The sequence below is a fragment of the Scyliorhinus torazame genome, chromosome 11 (assembly GCF_047496885.1).
Source record: "Scyliorhinus torazame isolate Kashiwa2021f chromosome 11, sScyTor2.1, whole genome shotgun sequence".
NCBI classification, from domain to species: domain Eukaryota; kingdom Metazoa; phylum Chordata; class Chondrichthyes; order Carcharhiniformes; family Scyliorhinidae; genus Scyliorhinus; species Scyliorhinus torazame.
The window spans coordinates 233,327,979-233,355,354 of NC_092717.1; the positions used below are offsets into that span (position 1 = coordinate 233,327,979).

Consider the following 27,376-nt stretch of genomic DNA (forward strand, 5'->3'; position numbering starts at 1 on the left):
CCTTTAAAACAGAGATGAGGAGGAATTTCTTCAGCCAGAAGGTGGTGAATGTGTGGAACTCTTTGCCGCAGAAGGCTGTGGAGGCCAAATCATCGAGTGTCTTTAAGACCGAGATAGATAGGTTCTTGATTAATAAGGGGATCAGGGGTTATGGGGAGAAGGGAGGAGAATGGGAATGAGAAAAATATCAGCCATGATTGAATGGCGAGCAGACTCGATGGGACTAGTTCTGCTCCTATGGCTTATGGTCGATAACTCATTTAAACTGTTCCAAACATTCCTAACTTTACTTTCAGAGCTAACTCTCCCCACACTGTTCACCAGCACCTTATAGCTTTTAAGGGCTATGAAAAGCCATTAACTGTTAAGACATATTGCAGTCTTGTCTCTTGGGTTTGAGGTAAACCAGACAATGCTTGCTGTGTACTCAACCACTATTCCTGCTCTTGACTGAGATCCAGGAAAAGAACTCCCTGCACAGATTTTAGTATCTCCTTCGATACATTTTTAACCTTTGACCTTTCCCTTATCTGACCTAACTTCTTTAGAACTGCACCTTCCCAGACTTTATTACCTTCATCTCTTGATTTTAGCTTTAAGAATTTAAAAGCAAAGTAAACTCTTTTTATGAACCTCTTCATGACACCTCTTCTTCACACCTTCTCGTACTTTATTTGAACCCCTGGCAATGTATTTAAATCTATGTTCTGTTTCCCATTGTTACTAACTTGCCTGAGGTAAACATCTGTTTTCAATGCTGCTAGATACATCAACATATCAAAAACACTAGTTTCATTCATACCTACGTAAATTATTTTACATTTTCCCAAAGCTTAAAATATATAACCGGAGCATTACCAACAGAAAATATTCCAATTTCTTGGATTTCATTGATATTTTCATGACACCTAATATCATTACCATCACCGAATCCCCCTTTATCAACATCTTAGGTGTTACAATTGACCAGAAACTGAACTGGCCAGTCATATAAATACTGTGGTTACAAAAACAGGCAAATAATAAAATAAATAATAATACTTATTATTGTCACAAGCAGGCTTACATTAACGCTACAATGAATTTACTGTGAAAAACCCCGAGTTGCCACACTCCGGCGCCTGTTCGGGTACACTGAGGGAGAATTCAGAATGTCCAATTCACCTAACAAGCAAGTCTTTCAGGACTTGTGGGAGGAAACCGGAGCACCCAGTGACCTAAGCTGGGAATCGAACCTGGGACACTGGTGCTATGAAGCAACAGTGCTAACCACTGTGCTACCGTGCCGCCCATATAACTCACCACCTGACTTCCCAAAGCCTGTCGCAACAAGGCACAAGTTACGAGTGTGATGGAGCACTCGCCACGTGCATGGATGAATGCAGCTCCAACAACTCTCAAGAAGCTTGACACCATCCAGGACAAATCAACTGCCTCGATTGGCTCCCCTTACACCACCTTCAACGTTGACTCCTTCCACCACTGACGCACAATGGCAAGTGTGTACCATCTACAAGATGCACTTCAGCAACTCTCCAATCCCTTTGACAGCAGCTTCCAAACCCGTGACATCTACCACCAAGAAGGACAAGGGCAGCAGATGGATGGGAACACCACCATCAGCAAGTTCACCTCCATGCCACACACCACCCTGACGTGGAACTCTCTCACTGTTCCTTCACTTTTCGCTGGGGCAAAATCCTGGAACTCCCTCCCTAACAGCACTGTGGGTGCACATACACCACATTGACAGCAACAGTTCAGGAAGGCATCTCACCACCACCTTCTCAATGGCAATTAGGGATGGGCAATAACTGTTCGCACACCCAGCGACGCCCACATCCCAGGAATGAATGAGAACGGATTAAAAAATTGATCTAGCTTCATGGACATATAAATTAACATCATGACCAAGTATATTACTGAAAGAAACTTTTTTACAACTGACCAAAGCCTAGGCCAAAGATGTGCAGTTTGGCCATGCTAAAATGCCACTTTGAGTCCAAAAGGTTAGTTGGGGTTTGGGGTTATAGGGATAGCGTGGGACCATGGACCGAGGTAAGGTGCTTTATAAGATGGTTGGTGCAGACCTGATGGGCTGAATGGCCTCCTTCTGTTCTGTTGGGCTTCTATGGTTCGATGATTCAAATTGCCAGGCTGTTCAATGTAGATATCTCCCATCTCACCTGTGCACAAAGGACAGAAACATTCTGCAGAGCATAAATTGTTGCAGCACAGAATGTTGCCATTCAGCCCATTGTGCCTGAGACCTTTGGGAGAACTATCCAATTCATCTCAATCTTGCAATGTTCTTGTCGGATGGCCTGATTTATATTACAAGAATACGTGTAGCTAAAGCTATAAACGATTTATTAACATTAAATGTGGGTAAACTATGTACAAACAACAGATGAATAACAGTATGAATATGCCCAAGCAACCTCTCTCCCAGCTCCTTAGTCAGTTTGAGATCACATGACTCTAACATTCACTTATATACTAGTGAGATTCCTAGTGGTCAGTCAGTGAATTACAACACAACCATGAAAATTGCTACATCCCCTTTTCTTTAGAGGAATAAAGTAATGCATCATCATCAGTATATTTACATATGATATCATTAGCCTGTGGGGCTAACAGTATTAATTTTTTTCTTTAATTTTTGAAAAACTGATTGAACAAATATAGAAAATATATGTAAAAACAACAAGCATAGTACGTACAAATAACCCAAAGCTACAAATTGAGTCAATCAGGTTTTCTTCTAACTCTGGTTCATCTTCTCAAAGTTTGACCTTGCTGCTCAGGACTTGTAGATTTGATGTTCTCCTTGACATTCTCAAGCTCAGGAACTGCTGAACTATCTGACAGTGCAGCTGATGTTGATTCTGACGTAGATTTGTCATCCATTACGTTGTTGTGAAAGTCTTCTCTGGCTTTAAAGAGTTCGCAACAATTTCTTATTAAAACCAACCCATCCTCTGTCTGTACCTTGTAGGAACGAGGTGCTGCTTCTTCAACTATAATGGCTTTTCTCGACCTATTGCCTGAGTCTTGTTTTCTCACAATGTCATCACCGCTCAAAGCTGATAAAGTTCTAGACACTCTATCATAGAACTTTTGTTTTGCTTTAATGTTTTGCCTTTCCTGCAGTACCACTGCATTCTCCTCCTTTTCCAAGTGTGGAAGTGTGGTACGCAACCTTCTATTCATGAGTAACTCTTCTGGCGATCTACCATGTGACAACGGTGACGCTCTGTCACTCAATAGTGCTAGAAATTGATCAGATTGGCTGCCCATTGCCTTCTTCAACAATGACTTAATAATATGTACACCTATTTCAGCTTTTCCATTGGCTTTTGGGTACAATGGACTTGACGTGATGTGATTGAAATAATGCATAACTGCGAAGTGTTGCCACACTTTACAGCTAAAACAAGGACCGTCGTCACTCATGACAACTTGAGGAATTCCGTGTCCAGCAACAATTGACTTGGTGTGCAGTATTACACTGCTTGCCATTATGCTTGACAGGAGAGCCATTTCAGGGTAGTTTGAAAAATATTCTATGATAATTAAATTATCTTTCCCTCGTAGGTGAAAGAGATCCATAGCTACTTTCTGCCATGGTGCCACAGGTAAATCAGATATTTGCATAGGTTCTCTTGTTTGCTTGCAACGATGCGTCTGGCATATGTCGCAACAACTGACCATCCTGTCAACACCCTAATTTATAATTGGCCAGGAAACAGTCATGGGCTCTCCATTTACACTTCTCAATCCCAAGATGTCCTTTATGTATTCCCTTAAGTACATCCTTGTGAAGGGATTGAGGTATAGCTATAGTGTTCAAATGAAGTACGACTCCATGAATGATACTGAGTTTCAGTATATTGTAGAATCCATATATTGACCTCTGGGCCAGTGTGTGTGTTGATGTTCCTCATCGCCTTTTGAAGTGTTTGATTCTTCCTGGTCTCTTCTTGGATCTCACACAGTTTTGTATCTGATACCGGTAGTAATGTGGAAATAAGATTGACATGCAGATCTGCATCTGCAGCAATTTCACTACTAATATTGTGTGTCAGCGCTCTCGGTAAAGTATCTGCTAAGAACAAATATTTGCCTGGCGTGTAGATGAGGTTGAAGTCATAGCGTTGCAACTTCATCATCAACCTCTGAATGCACGGAGATTCTTCTTGATGATGTTAACCAAAAGACGGTGATCTATCTCAGCTGTGAAAATTGGAAGCCCATACACATAGCCGTGGAATTTCTCCAAACCTACAGCTAAATCAAGGCATTCTTTTGTGATTTGAATGTACCTCTGCTCAGTTGGCATCATGGACCATGATGCAAATACACCTGGTTTCCAATCGTCATGCTCAAATTGCAGAACTGTTCCGAGACTATTTTTTGATGTGCCTGTTGACACTTTAATCTGATTAGATGTGGCAAAAAATGTGAGAACTGACATGGTGGTCAGTGAAGTCTTTTTTGTCTTTTCTTTTAAATAAATTTAGAGTACCCAATTCATTTCTTTTCCAATTAAGGGGCAATTTAGCGTGACCAATCCACCTATCCTGTACATCTTTTTTTGGATTGTGGGGGCGAAACCCATGCAAACACGGGGAGAACGTGCAAACTCTACACAGACAGTGACCTTGGCGCCATGCGGCAGCTAATCCCTGTGCCACAGTGCTGCCCCAGTGGTTCATGAAGTCTTGAGCTTCTTCCACTCTTGCTCATGTTGCTCAGTCCAAGTGAAATCCGTTGTCTTGTGCAGGAGATCCTTTTTGCTGGAAGGTTTGGAATTAATTGATCATACCCATCACCCTTAAGATGGCTTTCTTGTCGGGTGGCTTTGGCATGTTGAGAATTGCTTGGATTTTGTCCTTGTCAGGTTCAATGCCATGCGATGAGAGATTGTCACCTAGGAATGTGACCTCAGTTACTCCAAATTGGCACTTTTGCTTGTTGAGCTTCAGCCCATTTCTCCTGACGCTCGTTAGAACTTTAAGCAACCTCGTATTGTGCTCTTCTATGGTTGAGCCCCAAATGATAATATCATCCACGTACACATGTACACCTTCGACGTCTTTGATTATGCGCTCCATGGTACGGTGAAAAATTTCTGATGCCGAAATTATGCTAAACAGCACTCTCAGTAAGGAATACCATCCAAATGGCGTACCAAAAGTGCAGTACTTTGTACTTTGTTCCTCTAGCTTTAGTTGCCAGGAACCTTGAGGTGCGTCACGTTTCATAAAGAATTGTGCAACAGCCATCTCAGATGTGATTTCTTCACGATGTGGTATTTGGTAATGTTCTCTTTTGATATTCTCGTGAAGATCTTGGCGATCCAGACATATGCAAATATCGCCATTCTTTTTCTTTACGCAAACCATGGAATTTACCCAACCGGTAGGTTCTTCTATCTTTCTCATTTTAATTTTGTCATTCTGTCTAGCTCCTTTTTGAGGTGATCCCAAAGAGGTGCAGGTACTCTTCTTGGTGCCTGTATCACAGATGTTACATCTTCTTTGAGTTGTATCTTGGAGGTGAATGGTAGCGTACCAAAACCTGTGAACACATTGCCATATTTGCTGATAATATTCTCAGAATCGTTGGGAGTGTTGATCCAATCCTTTGTGGATGCTATACATCAACTGCACTAGATCTAATTCTGCACACCACTGATCACCTAATAATGAAACTAAGCCCTCGGACACAATATAGAATGAGATGGAATATACTGTGTTCTTCACCACCACACTCAGGTCTGAAGCACCATAACATTTAATGCTTGAACCATTCTAATCTCTCAGAGATACTTTGTGATTTCTACTAATCGGCTGAATTTTTAGATTTTTAAAATCAGTCATGCTGATTAAATTGGCTTTGGCACCAGTGTCTAACTTCAAGTGGACCACTGTACCGTTCACTTCAAGTGGTAGCAGCCATTTGTCCTCATCAACCGCATTTTGTTTAAATGGAACATCAGTTTTCATTGTTTTAAGTGCCGGAGAATGTTTAATTGCCTCCAAAAAATTCTTCTTCTCAGCTATTACTCCAACAAGCAATGCTGTTTCATCACTGGAGACTGTGTCTTCCACTGTGCTGACTGATCTGGGGTTAACAAAACAAACAAAGAACAAAGAAATGTACAGCACAGGAACAGGCCCTTCGGCCCTCCAAGCCCGTGCCGACCATACTGCCCGACTAAACTACAATCTTCTACAATTCCTGGGTCCGTATCCTTCTATTCCCATCCTATTCATATATTTGTCAAGATGCCCCTTAAATGTCCCTATCGTCCCTGCTTCCACTACCTCCTCCGGTAGCGAGTTCCAGGCACCCACTACCCTCTGCGTAAAAAACTTGCCTCGTACATCTACTCTAAACATTGCCCCTCTCACCTTAAACCTATGCCCCCTAGTAATTGACCCCTCTACCCTGGGGAAAAGCCTCTGACTATCCACTCTGTCTATGCCCCTCATAATTTTGTATACCTCTATCAGGTCGCCCCTCAACCTCCTTCGTTCCAGTGAGAACAAACCGAGTTTATTCAATCGCTCCTCATAGCTTATGCCCTCCATACCAGGCAACATTCTGGTAAATCTCTTCTGCACCCTCTCTAAAGCCTCCACATCCTTCTGGTAGTGTGGCGACCAGAATTGAACACTATACTCCAAGTGTGGCCTAACTAAGGTTCTATACAGCTGCAACATGACTTGCCAATTCTTATACTCAATGCCCCGGCCAATGAAGGCAAGCATGCCGTATGCCTTCTTGACTACCTTCTCCACCTGTGTTGCCCCTTTCAATGACCTGTGGACCTGTACTCCTAGATCTCTTTGACTTTCAATACTCTTGAGGGTTCTACCATTCACTGTATATTCCCTAACTGCATTAGACCTTCCAAAATGCATTACCTCACATTTGTCCGGATTAAACTCCATCTGCCATCTCTCCGCCCAAGTCTCCAGACAATCTAAATCCTGCTGTATCCTCAGACAGTCCTCATCGCTATCCGCAATTCCACCAACCTTTGTGTCGTCTGCAAACTTACTAATCAGACCAGTTACATTTTCCTCCAAATCATTTATATATACTACAAACAGCAAAGGTCCCAACACTGATCCCTGTGGAACACCACTGGTCACAGCCCTCCAATTAGAAAAGCATCCCTCCATTGCTACCCTCTGCCTTCTATGGCCTAGCCAGTTCTGTATCCACCTTGCCAGTTCACCCCTGATCCCGTGTGACTTCACCTTTTGTACTAGTCTACCATGAGGGACCTTGTCAAAGGCCTTACTGAAGTCCATATAGACAACATCTACTGCCCTACCTGCATCAATCATCTTAGTGACCTCCTCAAAAAACTCTATCAAGTTAGTGAGACACAACCTCCCCTTCACAAAACCGTGCTGCCTCTCACTAATACGTCCATTTGCTTCCAAATGGGAGTAGATCCTGTCTCTAAGAATTCTCTCCAGTAATTTCCCTACCACTGACGTAAGGCTCACCGGCCTGTAGTTCCCGGGATTATCCTTGCTACCCTTCTTAAACAGAGGAACAACATTGGCTATTCTCCAGTCCTCCGGGACATCCCCTGAAGACAGCGAGGATCCAAAGATTTCTGTCAAGGCCACAGTAATTTCCTCTCCAGCCTCCTTCAGTATTCTGGGGTAGATCCCATCAGGCCCTGGGGACTTATCTACCTTAATATTTTTTAAGACACCCAACACCTCGTCTTTTTGGATCACAATGTGACCCAGGCTATCTACACCCCCTTCTCCAGACTCAACATCTACCAATTCCTTCTCTTTGGTGAATACTGATGCAAAGTATTCATTTAGTACCTCGCCCATTTCCTCTGGCTCCGCACATAGATTCCCTTGCCTATCCTTCAGTGGGCCAACCCTTTCCCTGGCTACCCTCTTGCTTTTTATGTACGTGTAAAAAGCCTTGGGATTTTCCTTAACCCTATTTGCCAATGACTTTTCATGACCCCTTCTAGCCCTCCTGACTCCTTGCTTAAGTTCCTTCCTACTTTCCTTATATGCCACACAGGCTTCGTCTGTTCCCAGCCTTTTAGCCCTGACAAATGCCTCCTTTTTCTTTTTGACGAGGCCTACAATATCACTCGTCATCCAAGGTTCCCGAAAATTGCCGTATTTATCTTTCTTCCTCACAGGAACATGCCTGTCCTGTATTCCTTTCAACTGACACTTGAAAGCCTCCCACATGTCAGATGTTGATTTGCCCTCAAACATCCGCCCCCAATCTATGTTCTTCAGTTCTCGCCTAATATTGTTATAATTAGCCTTCCCCCAATTTAGCACATTCATCCTCGGACCACTCTTATCCTTGTCCACCAGTACTTTAAAACTTACTGAATTGTGGTCACTGTTACCAAAATGCTCCCCTACTGAAACATCTACCACCTGGCCGGGCTCATTCCCCAATACCAGGTCCAGTACCGCCCCTTCCCTAGTTGGACTGTTTACATATTGTTTTAAGAAGCCCTCCTGGATGCTCCTTACAAACTCCGCCCCGTCTAAGCCCCTGGCACTAAGTGAGTCCCAGTCAATATTGGGGAAGTTGAAGTCTCCCATCACCACAACCCTGTTGTTTTTACTCTTTTCCAAAATCTGTCTACCTATCTGCTCCTCTATCTCCCGCTGGCTGTTGGGAGGCATGTAGTATACCCCCAACATTGTGATTGCACCCTTCTTATTCCTGATCTCTACCCATATAGCCTCACTGCCCTCAGAGGTGTCCTCTCGCAGTATAGCTGTGATATTCTCCCGAACAAGTAGCGCAACTCCGCCTCCGGGAGTGAGCTTAGAGTAACAATTCTCAGTGATGTGATTTATTTTCCTTTGCATCTGGAACAGGACTTGCCAAACGCTGGACACTGCCTTACTTTGTGCCTTTGACCACATCTTTTACACAGAAATACTCTGTCCTGATCTTTAACCTGTTTGTTGGTGTGTGAGGAGCTGCAGGAACGTTCCCGCTTTTTTTGGAAGTTTCCCGCCATTTTAGAAATAGGGCGACATCCGGAGTGCTTTCCTCCAGGAAGACGCCGCCGTTACTGAGAAACATTTTAGAATGCTGGGCTGCTAGCTCGTGAGCCTGACATATCTTAACTGTTTGTTCCAAAGACCAGTTCTGATTCCCTCAGCAAACGCTCCCTCAGCTTATTTTCATCCACACCAAACACATTCCACCGCAGAAAAATTACAGGTTTTAGCTCTTAACTTTAAACAGCGATGAAATGATCGATGGACTCTCATGTCTTCTGTAAATGTGATCAAAACACATAGCGTTCATAAATATAATTCTTTCTGGGGGCTGCAATGTTCATCAAATCTTCAAAATACTTAATTAAAATGTTTACTATCTTCATCGTTTGCAAACTTAAACGTATTAAACACAATTACATCAGGCCCAGCCGTTGCTAGGAGCATCGCAACCTTACACAAATCTGATTGATCTCCTAAATCTTCTGCAGGAAGAAACAGATTAAATTGTTGTTTAAATACACGCCAGTTGCTGTCCACATTACCATGAAATCTGAGACTCATTGGTGGCTTGAACGACTCCATGTTGTGCAAAATCTTCAAGTCTCTGTGGCAGGCTGATAGTTTTTTCTCAGTGTTTAATACCATCCAACCCTGGTACCATGTAATGTTCTTGTTGGATGGCCTGATTTATATTACAAGAACACTTGTAGCTAAAGTTCTAAATGTTTTATTAACATTAACTGTGGATCAAATATATACAAAAAACCAGATGAATAATAGTATGATCATGCACAAGCAACCTCTCTCCCAGCTCTCCAGTCAGTCTGAGGTCACCTGACTCTAACATTCACTTACATACTAATGAGGCTCCTAGTGGTCAGTCGGTGAATTACAACACAACCATGATATCACTACAATTCTCATGCTATTTTCCCCGAAATAAATCCCTTCAGGCATTAACGAGGCAGATTTGTGAATGGGAAATGCATTTTTGCAGTGGTCACTGGCAGACTGAGCTTCGGGTTATACTTGCTCCCCCCCCCCCCCCCCCGCCCCCACATACCCATTCTGCTGTACAGCTGCGAGCCACTGAGTTTCAAAGTGTGCCAATATTTACAAAGGCTCGTCAGCGGCAACCTCTTAATGGCAGCAGAGTGTCTGCTTTACAAATCCACTGCTGCAAATCGCCAAGGTTCCTTGGACAAACGTTCCAAACCCATGACCTCAGCCACCTGGAGGGACAAGGGCGGCAGATACATGGGCACAGGACCACTTGGGACGTTCCCCCCCAAGTCGCTCACCATCCTGACTTGGAAATATATCGGCCGTTCCTTCACTGTCGCTGGGTCGAAATCCTGGAGCTCCCTCCCTAACAGCACTGTGGGTGTACCAACATCGCAGGGACTGTAACAGTTCAAGATGGCAGCTCACCACCGCCTCCTGAAGGGCAGCTTAGGGATGGGCAATAAATGATGGCCTAACCATCGACAGCCACATCCCTCGAACAGAATAACATGGCAGAGGGCAGTGAAATTCCCGCAAATAAAGCAGCCAAAATAGAACCCACCGTCCGGAAGGTGCAAGAAATTGTTTTCTGTTGATGATTACCTGATGCATTTAGCATCAATTCTGGGGGGATTTCTCCATCCGCCAAAATAAATGGAACAAAATGACAGAAATGTGTTCACTTTGCAGCAACTGTTATCGAGGAGAATTGTTAACAGTCGGAATCTACTCAAGGTCTTATTTTATGCCGTGAATGTGATGTTGAGAACGAGATGAATGTCCTGATGCAGACACAATGCCGTCCTTCAATGCTGTAAATTTTCGGTCTTAATTTCTAAATATAAGCAGCCTGGTGCAAATTCATACTGCCGGGCACTGTCAGGGCCAGCATGGTCTCTCGGACTGGCTTTGTTCACGCCTAGGGTTGGAGAGGTGGGGTGGGCTGGGTGTGAGAGAGCGGGGAAGGGGGGGTGGCGGGGTTGCTGTTGGAGAGCAATTTCTCTAATTTTCTTTATCTTCCCTGAATTTGCCTGTGGTTAGATCTGGATTGCCATCTCTCCCAACAGATCGCAGAGTTACGGATGGGGTGGGGGTGGAGCGTTGATAGAATATTGCGTATCACAATAAATCACCACCTGGAAGCTCCCCTCAAGTCACTCGCCACCCAACTTGGAAATAGATCGCTCTCCTTCATTGTCGCTCTGGTCAAAATCTTGAAACTTCCCCTCCTTACAGCACAGTGGGTGTGCCAACACCTTATGGGCTGTGGCGGTTCAAAAAGCTGGCAACTACGGATGGGGAACAAATGCTGGCCTAGCCAGCAACTCCCACTTCCCTTTATGGGCGGCATGGTAGCACAGTGGTTAGCACTGTTGCTTCAACACGCCAGGGACCCGGGTTCGATTCCCGGCTTGAGTCACTGGCTGTACGGAGTCTGCACATTTTCCCCGTGCCTGTGTGGGCTTCCTCCGGGTGCTCCGGTTTCCTCCCACAAATCCCGAAAGACGTGCTTGCCAGGTGAATTGGGCATTCTGAATTCTCCCTCGGTGTACCCGAACAAGCGCCGGAGTGTGGCGGCAAGGTGATTTCCACAGTAACTTCATTGCAGTGTCAATGTAAGCCTACTTGTGACAATAATAAAGATTATTATTACATAAAACAAAGAATTCTTAATCCTCGATGGTCAATACCCCTCCTGCATTTATTTAGTTCTGTTCATCCCAGACAGTCACTATCCTTTGCCTCGGACTTTCTCCATTACCTACTAACTCAACATTGCCGAGTAACAAATGCAAGCGTTTTGTAGAGTGTGTAGAGTATAGAGTAGTTCGACTCAAAATTCCCAAACCCATCCTCTCTCCCCACCTCCACCCCACTGGAGATATTAATATTTTATTCGCTGGCAGCCCATGAAGGGAAAGTTGCCATGGTGGGGGTGGGGAGCATGAATGTTGGTTTACAATTGAATTTCCATTGTGGGTGGGTCAACGTTCCACTCCTATCAGACTAAATCGACTTCTTGTTTTGTGATCACCGCGCTCTATAATTAAATATTGATTCCGATTTGCAAGTGGGGCTGTAGCTGACTTGTGGCAGTCATCAGACAGGTCCATCGCTGAATGAAGTTTCACGGTTGATACGGGGAGGGTGGTGAGCGGAGAGGAAATTATGGGATAAACGCGATACCGTGAGGATCAAATGTTTCTGGCTCATCCCACAGCTCGTTTGAAACCTTGTTGCCTTGCTTTTTATTTCAAGATGTGTGAGACTCTTAATGAAACAGCAAAATATTTTTCAAGATGTTAAAATACTGGGGTTGCGCAATTCCTTAATTTTATCGCGGCTATCAGCGGCCTCAGCTTATTGCAATGATTTCATTAGAGAAAGAAATGAAAATGAAAAATGAAAATTGCTTTTTGTCACAAGTAGGCTTCAATGAAGGTACTGTGAAAAGCCCCTAGTCGCCACATTCCGGCGCCTGTTCGGGGAGGCTGTTACGGGAATTGAACCGTGCTGCTGGCCTGCCTTGGTCTGCTTTCAAAGCCAACAATTTAGCCCTGTGCTAAACAAAGAGTGGGAAGCTGAGAATTAAAATGGGAACATTCCGCCGCGTAGAAATTGGTGGACTGACAGTGATTATAAGAGAGGGTTCCTGATAGACCAAGGATTGCGAGGCAATACGCTGTGGCGTATTATCTGACAGGGTGAGTCAATGGGTCAGTCGCAGCCTCCATCATGGCCCATAAATATTGCTCAGGTATAGTTACAGATCAAAGGTATTTTGGAATGAAAGTGAGCAAATTATCCTCATGCAAAAGCAAAACACTGCTGGAATTCTTTCAACTGAAACAGAAAATGCTGGAAATACTCAGCGAGGCTGGCAGCAGCTATGGAGAGTGTAACCGTCAGGGGGGACCAATCACAGCTGGGGTGGAAAATTTAGTGAGCCGGCAAAATAGTCCCACCGCTATTTTGTATCATTAAAACAAATGATCGGGTCATTATTGCTGATTGTGTGTATTGGGGGGGGGGGGGGCGGCGGGTGCGGAGGGCTGGAGTTGCTGTGTGCAAATTGACTGCCACTTATATCTACTTACTCTAGTGAGCACATTTCATAAAGTAATAAAATGTGTTGAGAAGTTCTGAGATCGTACAAAGCGGCCTCATAAATGCAGATTTTTCCTTCAAGTCTCTCTTTAAAGCATGGTATTCCCAGTTGCCTCCACCTAAAATACAGCCACCAATCATTTTTTTTTCTTTTTTAAAATTTAGAATACCCAATTCACTTTTTTCCAATTAAGGGGCAATTTAGCGTGGCCAATCCACCTACCCTGCACATCTTTTGGGTTGTGGGGGTGACCCAGAGCCGGGATCGAACCTGGGACCTCGGCGCCGTGAGGCAGCAGTGCTAACCCACTGCGCCACCGTGCTGCTCACATCTACCAATCATACGACTGGCATATACATTACCCAGCATGGACCCTAGCAGGAGAATACCTTTGCATCATCGTTGCAAACTGCCTTGTGAACCAAATTAATCTATTCTTACTCTTATTGATTGCCAGCTTCACTCTGACGTTGACCGGGGAGACGGTTCTGTCAAGTACATCCTTTCGGGAGAAGGAGCAGGATCCATCTTCATTATAGACGAGAGTACGGGGGACATACACGCCATCAAGAGGCTGGATCGCGAGGAACAGGCGTACTACGCGTTACGGGCGCAAGCTGTCGACCGGTTAACGAACAAACCCGTCGAACCCCTGTCTGAGTTCATCGTCAAAATACAAGACATCAACGACAATGAGCCGAGGTTTCTGGATGGTCCATACGTGACCAGCATCCCCGAAATGTCTCCCGTAGGTAAGCCTATAATCATTTACATCATAAGCTTGTTATGCTTGGCACTCGTGTAACTTTGTCGCTGATGGTTACGCACGTCTCGGTTCTGGAAGTGGATTATTCCATGTGGCATCTGCATTTCCATGATCATCCGTCCACAATTGCCACCCTTTCCCAATAAGTTGTGAATGTGGGAAGAAGAGCAGGCTATTTCGTTCCTCGAATATAATTACCTTTAGCCCCGTGTCCATTAATAATTTTGGTAAACAGAAATCTATCAATTTGAGGTTTAAGATTACGAATTGACTCATCATCAATTGCCATTTCTGTGAGTGATTTCCTCCCTCTCCCACCTCTTCACAAAGAACTGTTTCCTCATTTGATTCCCGAAACGCCTGGCTCCAATTTCCAGGCCAGTCCTGGACTCCTCAAACACGGAACCGAGTTTCTCTCATACTATGGCTATCATTTCTTCCTAACACCTTCAAAACCTCCACCAAAATCACCCCTTCTCGTTCTAAATTCCAGGCCGTACAACTTTGGCTTTGTAATCCCTCCTTGTAATTATTTTTAAAAAATAAATTTAGAGTACCCAATTCATTTTTTCCAATTAAGGGGCAATTTAGCGTGGCCAATCCACCTAGCCTGCACATCTTTGGGTTGTGGGGGCGAAACCCACGCAGACACGAGGAGAATGTGCAAACTCCACACGGACAGTGACCCGGAGCCGGGGCCGAACCTGGGACATCCGCACCGTGAGGCAGCAATGCTAACCACTGCGCCATCGTGCTGCCCCTCCTTGTAATTATTTAACCCGTGGACCCCCAGGGGTGGGTTTTGTGTATTGGTGACATTTCCCGTTGCAGGAATCGGCTGTCAGCTGATGCATATGAAAGAAGCCTGGCCTGTAGGCACAACATTCTGACATCGGGCTCAACAGGCGGGGCGGGGGGGGCAGTGGAAGTCCCTCACTGGCCAACAATCCCAGTTATGCCAGGACTGAGTAATGGGTGCTTTTGAGAGTGTAAGGAGGCTCAAAGATTGGATGGGGAGGAATTGGGGAGCTTGGGAAGGGGGGGAGACATGGGGGGGGGGGGGTGTTTGAGGGGGTGGTTGCACGTTTTCAATACCAGATAGGGAGGAAGGAAGTAGAGGGATATCATCATGGCAGGGGGGTGGGGGAGGGGCTTCCTCCAATGTACGCAGGGCATCCCCAAAGGGCATACCCCACCTCCCTCCTGCCTTTGAAACAGTTCCTTTAAAACAAAATGACTTGCCCGCTGCGGCCCACCTGCCCATGTCAACCGCAGGCCATGTATTATTCCAGCTAATTGGGTTGCCAGCCCTCATAATGTATGTGGCTCCCTCACCGCAACAGGCCCAGTCTGGGGCCATAAAACCCAGCCCCTGGGCATCATTCTGGTGAATGTATCCTTCCCAAGGTATGCCGTCTCCGAACTGCTCACAGAATCTAGCTGCAGTCCAACAAGGGCTTTGTGCAGCTGAAGAATAGCTTTTGTTACCTTGAGGAGATCCTCTGCGATGTGCAAGTGAACAGATATCTTCTGGAACGAGAAAGATAAAGTTTCAAAGGACTGAGTGGGATTCATACAATACTTACTGAAACTAGTGGATTGTGGCATAAAAGGTGTCAATTATTTGCTGTCCCAGAATCCTCCATGCCCTGTCCATCATCCATTCATTCATTGAGTTGGTCTCTGACCTTGGACAACAATGAAAGCAAACACACCCTCGCAATAGTCATGTTAAGTACTCAGTATTCAATGACTTTGTTGGCATTTATTCATATGATTCAAACCTCTACAGTCAAATCTTTCAATACAGTGAAAAATACAGGATGGTACAACATAGCAGAGCCTGTTTGAACAGTATCATCATTGATTCAGAGAATTCCTGATATTGTGATTATTCATTCAAAATTAAAATGGATAATATACCCACTAATATTCCTTCTGCGATGCATAAATATTAATGGTTGTTTCTTTCTCACTGTAACACGATTAATAGTCATATTAACACTAATATCAGTGATATCAATAATTGATAAGTTTAATAAAATGCTATTAAACTGCTAGAACAAATTATTATTTTATTAAATCTATAATAAATGTTTTTAACATTTTAACTTCCCTTTTCCATTTTGTCCTTTGATCAGACATTCTTCAGCCTCCACAACATTTTCTGCCAGGTTCTTAGTTGCCAGGTGTATTCCTGGACTAGTGTTAAGCTGCTAGTTATGGAGTATCAAGGTGAAAATTAGGTCTGTGCAGTCGGTGCGATGGCTGTTGCTGTTCCACTTTACCAAACGATTTCCGATCCTGGACCTCAATTTAAATAGCAGCGGGGCGCTGCGATAGCCAATAAGTGTGTACTCAGGTTGCTGCACCTTGGCAGTTGTGAGGGGTGGGAGGTTGGGAAGGGCCCACATTGAGCTATTCAGCAGATCCATCCTGCTCCAAAGTTGTGAGGATTGGAGGCATTGCATTGGTCAAAATTTTATTTGCGGGGAACAGAAGAAGCATGCGCATTTCTCCCAGCATTTTTAAAACGTTACATTTCTTTGCCTGTTTTTCTGCATCCTTTGACAAACACGTGGCCTGCAGTGCTTCAAGAAGGCAGCTCACCACCACCTTCTCCAGGGCAATTAGGGATGGGCAATAAGTTCTGACCTAGCCAGCAATGCCCACATCCCATGAATGAATAAATATAAAAAGGATGCGAAATCACATTCCCTGGATTATTAGTCCAATAGCACAAATGTAAAAATCAATTGAGCAGTATGCAAAAGCAGAGAGGTTAATCAAGGACATTGAATGCAAATTTAGCCAACTATCAGAGTTATCCAGTTCAAAATAATTATTTCCCCTTTTCAGACAAAAACCTGCCTGTTTCCAACTTTCAATAATCGGCCCTAAAATTATCTTATGTGTTTCAGTGTCAAATATTGCTGCACAATGCTCTTGTAAAGCATTTTCCCGTACCAGCCTCCCCGAACAGGCGCCGGAATGTGGCGACTAGGGGCTTTTCACAGTAACTTCATTTGAAGCCTACTTGTGACAATAAGCGATTTTCATTTAATTTCATTTTCATTTTCATTTCATTTCATTCATTATTTTGAAGGCATTAAATACAAGTTGTTGAATCTGAGTTTTAGGCTAATTTGGAACTTTGAGACATAAATGTTCCTGGCTATCTAACTATAAGATTAGACAATAGAATATTACCCACATATTGTATGCAATGTATTGCAATCAGATGGCACAGTGGTTAGCACTGCTGCCTCACAGTGCCACGGACCCGGGTTCGATTCCGACCTTGGGTGATGGTCTGCGTGAAGTTGGCACTTTCTCCCCGTGTCTGCGTGGGTTTCCTCCGGTTTCCTCCGACAATCCAATGATGTGCAGGTTAGGTGGATTAGCCATGCTAATTTGCCCCTCAGTGTCCAAAAGCTTAGGTGGGGTTATGGGGACAGGGAGGGGGATTGGGTTGAGGTAGCATGTCTTTGGCAGAGTTGGCGCAGACACGGTGGGTTCTGTGGGTCTTTACGTGGCTGAGGGGTCTGATCCTAGATCTGCATCTTCTACTGCACACTTGGCAGGTGCTTCCGGAAGGGCGGATTGGTCCTTGGCTCGAGACCACTGGTATTTCTTTCTCAGGCTCATTCTCCGGGCTTCCAATGCCATTGGCTGTCCATTCCCAGGCTTGAGCACAAAACTCAAAGTTTGACGGTCCATGCAGCACTGGTGGAGTGCAACACTGTTGGCGGTGCTGTCTTTTGATGTTAAACTGAAACCTGCCTGCTTGGGTCAATGTAAAAGATCCCATGGTACTATTCGGAGGAAGAGCAGGAGAGTTATTCCCGGTGTCCTGACCAAAATGTATCCCTCAATTTGTGCCCCACAAAGCAGATTAACTGCTCATTACCGCAATGCTATCCACGGGAGTTTCCTGTGTGTAAATTGGCTGCCGTGTTTCCTGCATTACAACAGTGATTGCACTTCAAAGGTACTCCATTGGTTAAAAAGCACTTCGGGATAATCAAAGGTCATAAAAGCGCAGTATAAATGCAAGTTTTTTTAACAATGCAGAAAAGGAGTATCGTCATATGAAGATAAACTGTATTTAGAGTATTGTTTGAAAAAAACCGGTACAAAACCGGGCATAAAAATGACTTCTGAAAATAAAACTATAACTTGGACATTTTTACACGCTGTTGTCACTTTGGTAATGATTCCCTGATGTACTCAAGTTAACAAATGATCCGCTTTATTTCTATGCAGGAACGTCGGTGATACAGGTGACAGCGACTGATGCTGATGACCCCACTTACGGAAGCAGTGCCAGAGTGGTGTACAGTATCCTCCAAGGACAGCCGTATTTCTCTGTCGAGCCAAAGACAGGTGACGATCACTGACAAGTATCTATTTTGCCTCCGACTGCAGGAGTTGGCATTCCTGCAAATTCAACTGTAACATTTTGTTAGATCCAAAATGTTCACTTTCATCCTGCTGTGCTTGACTGCGTTCAGTGTAACCATAAGACCATAAGATACAGGAGCAGGATTAGGCCATTCGGCTCTTCGAGTCTGCTCCGCCATTCGATCACGACTGATGCCTTTCTCATCCCCAATTCTACTGCCTTCACCCTTTAACCCCGATCCCCTTTTTTATACATGTTTTCTTTGTAAATTTAGATAAGCCAATTTTTTTTTTTCCAATTAAGGGGCAATTTAGAGTGACCAATCCACCTAACCTGCACATCTTTGGGTTGTGGGGGTGAAACCCACACAGACACGGGGAGAATGTGCAAACTCCCCATGGACAGTGACTCAGAGCCGGGATTTGAATTTGGGTCCTCAGCGCCATAGGCTGCAGTGCTAACCACTGCACCATGTCCCGCCCAGATCCCCTTATTAATCAAGAGTAATGGAAGCAGTAACAACTCCAAATGTTTCTCCATCGGTTTTGAACCCCTTTCTTTATTTTTAACATATATAAAACCAATGGGGCATTCAGGAGAAACGTCTTCACTGAAAGAATGTGGAACTTGCTCCCGCGTGGGGTGGCTGAGGCAAATAGCACAAATACATTTAAGGTGGAAGCTGGATAAACACACGAGGGAGTGTGGAATAGGGTGAGCCAGCGAGTGGCTGGGGGTCAGGAAGGCACCGTCTGAGAGTGTGGTGGAGGCAGGTCCAATCGCAGCATTCCAAAGGGAACTTAGTCCGTGACCCGGAATGGAAGAACGTGCAGGATTCCGGGGAGAAGGAAGGGGATCGATACGAGGGCAGCTGCTCGTTTGGAGGGTCCGTGCAGATGCGACGGGCCAAATGGCCTCCTTCTGCGCTGTGAAAACTCTACCATTCTGTGTTCGCATTGCTGATTGTGCGAGATGGAGGGACGGAAGGAGGCTCAATTGGGGCATAAAAACCAGCACGGACGGGTCAGGTCGAATGGCCTGCTTCTGTGCTGTAGACTCCATGTGACTCCGTGTAAACTCTAAAGTCCGCGATAAAATGTGGAAACTGCAGTCACTTTGTGATGTCAACAGTTGGGTGTCACAGCATAGTTGCGAGGTCTTGCCACCAAGCGGCACTGTGGTGTGAGTCTGTGAATTCTTTGGGTGAATATTTCCAGCCGGTCCTGCCAATAGGCTCCCCGGCGGTGGAGGGTGCGAACAATGGAAAGCCCCATTGAAAGTGGTGGGACTGGAAGATCTCGCTGCCGACCAACAGTGGGCTGCCTTTGTCGTCGTGTGACGCACTGCATGGGGAAGGGGGGGGGGGGAAGTTCCATCATTTATCTCACCATTTTATTTGCTGTTTTGATCTTGACCTTTTGTAAGATTATTGCAGGTATTGCAACTTTTTGCAACTTTTCTTTGAACATATTGCCCACTCTGCTTACCACTGAGTCTGTAATTCTGCTCTCTCTGCCCTCTGCCTCCTTTAACTGATCTATTGCCTCTATTGACACTCATAGCTGGAGCTGAGTCCATAAAAGATCAGCCATGATCTCATTGAATGGCGGAGCATGGCCGAAGGGCCAGGTGGCCTACTCCTGCTCCTAGTTCTTATATGTCATGTTCTAACCGCAGAAGGCTGTGGAGTCCAAATCACTGAGTGTCTTTAAGACAGAGATAGATAGATTCTTGATTAATAAGGGGATCAGGGGATACGGGAAGAAGGCAGGAGAAAGGGGATGAGGAACATATCAGCCATGATTGAATGGCGGAGCAGACTCGATGGGCCGAATGGCCTAACTCTGCTCCATTGTCTTATGGTCTGACCCAGTTGCCACATACAGGCCTGAAAAGAAAACAAAATCACTCTAACTTCTGGCCTGCGACCTAAAATGGTAACTTTGAACATCAGGCCAGTGACTCTGATTCCCATTGCCTGTCCTGAAACTTGATTGCCTTTGAGGTCTGTAGCATTAATTTCCGCTTCATTCAATTATTCCTATTGGCTAGCTCAAGAAACAAGGAGACTTAAAGCCTGGTTTTTCATAAGGCCCTTCTCCATAAAGAAAATGCAAAGTAAATTTGCCGCAATCAGCACTTGCGTGCAAAAGTTGAAAAGGAGGGAAAAAATAAAAGATACGCGAAGAGAAAAAAATATTTTCAGAGCTTTGCGGAAAGAGCAGGGGAGTGGGAGTAATAGCTTAGCTCAGAGGGCTGGCACAGGCGGGATGGGCTGATGGTCCTTTTTTTGTCTTGGATATGTCTACAATCATACTACTAACATTAATTTCTACTAACATCCCATGTTACTCTGATTTGAACTCTTTCCATGCCGCAATCTATATTAGAAAAGTATGTAAAAGACATCTAGCACAGTGGGCTAAATAGCTGGCTTGTAATGCAGAGCAACACCTGCAGCACGGGTTCAATTCCCATACCAGCCTCCCCGAACAGGCGCCGGTATGTGGCGACTGGGGGCTTTTCACAGTCACTTCATTGAAACCTACTTGCGTCAATAAATTATTATTATTAACTCCTGGTCTCACCACTCCAGACATAAACCCTTTATCTAAATGTAGGCCCATTGCCCACCCTTTGCCCCAGACCCTTTTGGCTAGTTTTCCTGTCTCTATTTGAATGACGGCCCAATCCCGCCTCATCCTTGTTCTACAGTGCAAACCCCGGGCGCGATTCTCCACTCCCACGCCGGTTGGGAGAATCGCCTAGGGCGCAACATTTCCGGGGACGCCAGTCCGACGCCTTCCCGCGATTCTCCCAAGCGGCGGGAACGGCCCGGTCGGGTTTCGCGGGACGTAGGCCGGAGAATCGCCGGAGACACCGAAAATGGCGATTCTCCGGCACCCCCGCGATTCTGAGGTCCGGATGGGCCGAGCGGCCAGGCCAAAATGGGGGGTTCCCCCCGGCGCCGTCCACACCTGGTCGCTACAGTCGTGGGCGGTGCGTGAACGCTGGGGGGGGGGCGGCCTGTGGGGGGGCGAGGGGGGATCCTGCACCGGGGGGTACCTTAAATGTGGGGTGGCCCGCGATCAGAGCCCACCTCTCTGAAGGAGGACCTCCTTCCTTCCGCCGCTCCGCAAGATCCGTCCCCCATCTTCTTGTGGGGCGGATTTGGACAGGACGGCAACCACGCATGCGCGGATGATGTCCGTTATGTGGCGCCGGCTGCGTCATCTAATCGGTGCCGCTTTTACGCGGGCGACAAGGCCTCGCGCGGGAGGATGATGCGGCCCCGATACTGGCCCATTGTCAGGGCCTGAATCGGTCGCGACCGGGGCCGTTCCGCGCCATCGTGAACCTCGACGGCGTTCACGACGGCGCGGCCACTTCGGCGTGGGGGTGGAGAATCCCGCCCCCCAGCTCCACGTTATAAGGTAAATGGTAAAATTTCACCCATTCCATCTCCTTGATGACGATGAAATACTGTCCTGCTCAAACCAAAATAAACAGATTACTAACCACTTGAAGGGAGAGAAAATCTGGAGGGCTAAGGGGAGAGAGTTGGACTAATTCAATAGCTCTTTCAGAGAGCTAGGATAGACATGTTGGGCCGAATGCCCTCCGATGCTGCACCACTCCATCATTCCGTCATTCTATGCTCCAGGGTGAAACAAAATACTTCTGTAGAGGGACCCCCCACTGTATTGACACAATGCATCCAGTCACTAACCACGAGAAGTACCGTGACGGAGCTCCCCTCTCAACTCATGTAGCTTTTGTCTGTTACACGCCAGATGTCATACTCCAGCTGCCATCCCTCAAACTTTGCTACAGATGCCATGCAATCTGACTCGAAGCCTGAAGGCTATAATTCTTTGCCAATTATCAACATGTTCCTTTGATGATCAATTCTGGAGATCTGTTTACTGAGTAACCTAAGGACCTCGGAGTAGGAATAGGCCATAAGGGCACTTTGAACTTGCTTCAGCATTCAGTAAGATCAGGGCTAAACTTCCACATCAATGAACAGTGTGGTTAATGGAGTCTAAAAGGATTTTAGCGAGGCTTTTGACAAGGTCCCTCATTACAGACTGTTAAGAAAAAGTTCCTTTGGATAAGGTCGCTCATGGCGAACTGGTCAAGTGTGTAAGGGCCCATGGGATCCAAGGCAAAGTGGCAGATTGCTTCCTGAGAGGCAGGAATATAGAACATACAGTGCAGAAGGAGGCCATTCGGCCCATCGAGTCTGCACTGACCCACTTAAGCCCTCACTTCCACCCTATCCCCGTAACCCAATAACCCCTCCTATCCTTTTTTGGTCACTAAGGGCGATTTATCATGGCCAATCCACCTAACCTGCATGTCTTTGGACTGTGGGAGGAAACCGGAGCATGCGGAGGAAACCCACAGAGACACGGGGAGAAAGTGCAGACTCCGCACAAACAGTGACCCAGCCGGGAATCGAACCTGGGACCCTGGTGCTGTGAAGCCACAGTGCTATCCACTTGTGCTGCCGTGTTGCCCACTTAGAAGAGGAAATGGAGGGTGATGGTAGAGGGATGTTTTCATAACTGGAATTCTGTTTCCAGTGGGGTTCCGCAGGGCTTGGTGCCGGGGGCCTTGCTATCTGCGGTGTACTTTAACGATTTGGAATTAAAAGTCGGGTGTACGATTGAGAAGTTTGTGGGTGACACAATAATTAGTAGGGTGGTAAATAGCGAGGAGATTGGACGTAGACTGCAGGAGGATATCAATGGACTGGTCAGGTGGGCAGAGCAGTGGCTCATGCAACTCAACCCGGAAAAGTATGAGGGTAAGCACTTGGGGAGGGCTAACAAGGAGAGGATTACACTATGAATGGTACAACCCTGGATAGCACTGAAGATAAGAGGGACCTTGGAGCGCATATCCAGACACCCGAAAGTGGCAGTGCAGGTAGATGGGGTGGTTAAGAAGGAATATGGGATACTTGCCTTTATTAGCCGAAGCACAGAATGCGAGAGCAGAGAAATCCTGCTGGAACCGTATAAAACACTGGTGAGGCCACAACTGGAGCATTGCGTGAAATTCTGCTCACTAATTATCAGAAGGAAGTGATCGCACTGGAGAGGGTGCAGCGGAGATTTACCAGGATGCTGCCTGGGCTGAAGGGTCTGAGGAAAGATTGGATAGGCTGGGGCTGTTTTCCTTGGAGCAGCAAAGATTGAGATGGGACCTGATAGAGGTGTGTAAGATGATGATAGGGAGGATAGGTAGGCACTTTTTCCATTAGTAGGGGAGTCAATAACCAGGGGGCATGGTTTTAAGGTAAGTGATAGAAAACTAAGAGGGGAGTTGAGAAACCTTTTCACCCAGAGGGTGGTGGGAATCTGGAACCCGCTGCCTGAAAGGGTGGGTGGAGTCACAAACTCTCGTTACATTTAGGCAGTATTTGGATATTCACTTGCGCTGCCGTAACCTCCAGGGCTGTGGGACAAACGCTGAAAATGGGATCAGTGTAGTCAGATCTTTGGTGACCTGCAAGACACGACGGGCTGAATGGCCACCTTCCGTGCCAGAAACCGGAATCTTTGAAAATCCCATGGGATCCAAGGAGAAGTGTAAGCTTGATCCAAAGTTGACTGAGTGGCAGAAGCAGAGGGATCTGGTCGATCCAGTTGTGTATTTGACCCTTTGCGTTTCATAGTGTATGTCAATGATTTAGACTTAAATGCAGAGGATGTAAGTAAGAAGTTTGTAGGTAATACAAATCTGGCTGTGTGGTTAATATTAAGGAAGAAAGCTGTAGACTGGTGAATCATCAACAGACTGGTCAGCTGGACAGAAAAGCGATACATTGAATTCAATCCGGAGAACTGTGAGGGAGGACAGACGAGGCAAGGGAATACACAATAAATGGAAGGTTTCTGAAAACTGTAGATGAATTGACTGGATGCCTGCTGATCCCTGGAGCTACAGGATAGGTATTTAAGGTGCTTAAGAAGGCATATGGGAACATTTATTTTATTAGCACAGAGTGTACGATTATGTAAGGTTATGCTTGAACTGTGTAAAACACTAGTTAGGCCGCAGCTGGAGTACTGCGTACAGGAAGGATGTGATCGTGGTAGCGAGGGTGCAGGCAAGACTCAAGAGGACGTTGTGTGGATTTTTAGCTCTGAAGAAAGATTGGACAAATTGGGGTTGTTCTCTGTGGAGCAGAGGAGGCTGAGGGCAGATATAACTGGGGTGTATAAAATTATGATTCGCCTAAATAGCATGGATAGGAAGGACCTAAATTAGCAGAGAGGTCAATAATCTATAGATTTAAAGAAATAGTAGGAGGATTAGAGAAGGATTTATTTTACATCGAGTGTGACGGAGGTCTGGATCCCAGTACCTGAAAGGGTAATAGAGGCAGATACGCTCATTGCATTTAAAATGTACTTGGATTTTCATTTTAAATGCCATAAGCTATAAAGCTACAGAGCAAGAGCTAGAAGGTGCGTTCGGCTGGCGCAGAGTTGATGGGTTGAAGGACCTTCTTCTCGACTCTAAACTTTCTCTGTATCTGTGTTTCAAACTCAACTTTTCCACCCTATCCCTATATTTCATGATTCCATCATTGTCCAAACAGCCACCAATCTCAGGCTTGAATATACTCAGTGATGGAGCATCTGCAGCCCTCCGGGGTAAAGCATTTCAAGGGTCCCCAACGCTCTCCTTATCTCAGTCCCCAATGACTAACTCCCCATCCTGAGACGGTGATCCCTTGCTCTCGATTCCCCAGCTGGAGCAAGCAGCATCTCCCCCTCTTCACTCATTCCTGTGGCTTTACTTGACAGTAACTGCGCTTTTTATGTCTGCGTATTTGGAGAGGATCAAGTTCAGTGGTGTTTAATGGGATTTGCGCCAGGTAAGTTTGGAGTTAAAAGATTGGGAGTCAAAACTGAAAGGGAACAATGGACTGCCTTTAAAGAGGAGGTGGCTCGGACAGAGATTCAGTATATTCTCACGAGGGGCGAGGTGAGAGAGAAATAGAAAGTACTGGATGTTGAAGCAGCAAAGAGGGCATGTTACAGATATTGAGATCATGAATACAACTGAGCACCAAAACTAGAGCAGAAAGTTCAGCGGACAGAGTATGCCTGAGAATGTGGTGGATTTCAGTTGTGGGCTGCGACCGGTGGGGGCGTAGGCATGTGGGCTGGATTCTCCAATCCTGAGGCTAAGTGCCGGGGCCAACGACGAATCCGTGGTGTTCCATGATGGGAAAATCGGCACGGATTGCTCACTCCGGTACCGATGACGGGCTAGCACCCGCGGATCACGCGGAGAATCGTTGGGTCCTCGCCGCACATGCGCAGGGCTGACATGCTGCAGCCGCGCATGCCTACGCCCCCACCGGTCGTGCCGAGAAACATGGTGCCGGCTGTGCTGGACTGCGTACCCGCCCACCCCGACTCCCTGGCCACCCCCCACCACTCCCCCCAGCCCTAGCAGAAGCCCCCGGCCAGCGGCAAGGATCCCGGCCGAATGTGGTGGCGCTGGACACTGTCCGTAGCAGGCATGCCAGGTTCCCGACCGCTGGAACCACACGTGACCAGCGCCATTGGGAACTTTGCCCATCAGAGGTGGAGCAGGGGATGGGCCAGCTGATGTCGCACCAACAGCGTTGCGACTGCGCGCGGCGCGTGTCCTGATGATGCCGATTTGGGGGGGGGGGAGAGCTTTGCGAACCGGGTTTCCCGGTGGCATGGGGTGGCTTCAATGGCAAATCCCATTGACAAGCGGTGGGCAGAGAGAGTCCCGCCACCGGCGAATGGCGTGTTGCCGAGAAACATGTTGCTGGAGGTCTAGAGAATCCCGCCCTATACATTGGACAATTATAAATTGCTTCTGTGCGGGGGTTTTCTTTTTCTTGTAGAGCGGTGCAATACTGTTGTCTGAGATTCTTCCACAGGATTAACGTTAACAAGAACTGCAATAACAGGTACCTCTCCCGGCACAGGCAGTTCTCTACTATTTGCTTCCACAGAGACATCAGTTATGTCTATAGCAGGCTAATCAAGTACTTCAGTTCTTATGGGTTTGAAAACATTTCTTGATGGTAACACTGGCTGCAGGAGCATCTCTCTACTCCTCAAGTGGTCCACATGCTTACGAACGATCCATCCCCCCATGTCTACCGGGTATGACAGGGGTCGGGTCTCGGGAGACAACAGGTTAGATTCTCCGGTTCCCCAGACACGTGGTCCTCGGAGGCGTGCCATTCTATTAGTGCTTTTCGATTAGTGTGACCATTTCAGCAATCTTGTTCTGGCACGCCATCTCTGTTTCTGCCTGCGTTTGATTGCTGATTCTGTGTCAGTTTCAATGTTTTTATCTCTCCAGCTAATTCCTCCTTCAAGCTCTTATTCTCCTGATTCAATTCTTCACTGGACTTGTTCTTATTTTCCAGTTGCTTTTTCATGGAGTTCAGCTCATTTTCCATTGTCTCATTAATTCCTCCTTCATCTTAACTTCATTTTGTAATTGTTTTTTCAAGTTTGCTGTCATCATTTCACCTTCTTGTTTTAATGACTTCTCTTAGAGCCTTATGTTCAACAGCTCCTTGTTTCTTTCAAGTCTTTGACTTCTGCGTTTCTCCCAAGGGGAATCCATCATGTTCTTACTGGACATGTACACCTGACAAACGGAACCTTCATTTCTGCTTGGCTTCACTTCAGCAAAATCCCTTTGTCCTCATTGTGGGTCAGGTCTGTCTCTGACGAAATGTTGACTTGTTTCCATTCTGCAATTCTCTTATTGCCTTTCTTCTGGTGTCCTGCTTTGTCTCATTCTGGGGTCTTCCAGTGCCTCCTCTTTGAGGCCTTTGCCGCCCTTGGATATCTTTTGAGAGTTGCCGTATATCGGGGACTTCCTTAATGTTCCTGTCCATAGCCGTTGGTTCCTTCTTGAGGTTGCTGCTTTAAGTGCATTGCCACTTTAAATGTATTCCCTCTTTTAGGATATTGCCGTTTTAAGACTTTGTAGTAATCTTTTTTTCCCCACACAACCTGTAGTTGCTCAGATAC

The 27,376-nt window shown here is 46.0% G+C and overlaps 1 protein-coding gene across 3 annotated transcripts in view; it reads left to right on the top strand.

Annotated features, from left to right (window-relative positions):
* LOC140385854 (cadherin-7-like) overlaps nucleotides 1-27,376 on the top strand; it is a 451,440-nt gene that overhangs the window by 299,438 nt on the left and 124,626 nt on the right. For all 3 annotated transcript variants that reach the window (XM_072468447.1, XM_072468445.1, XM_072468446.1), the window contains 2 exons: nucleotides 13,607-13,901; nucleotides 18,182-18,301. In XM_072468447.1, coding sequence (XP_072324548.1) covers nucleotides 13,607-13,901; nucleotides 18,182-18,301 — 415 coding nt within the window. The remainder of the gene's footprint in view (nucleotides 1-13,606; nucleotides 13,902-18,181; nucleotides 18,302-27,376) is intronic.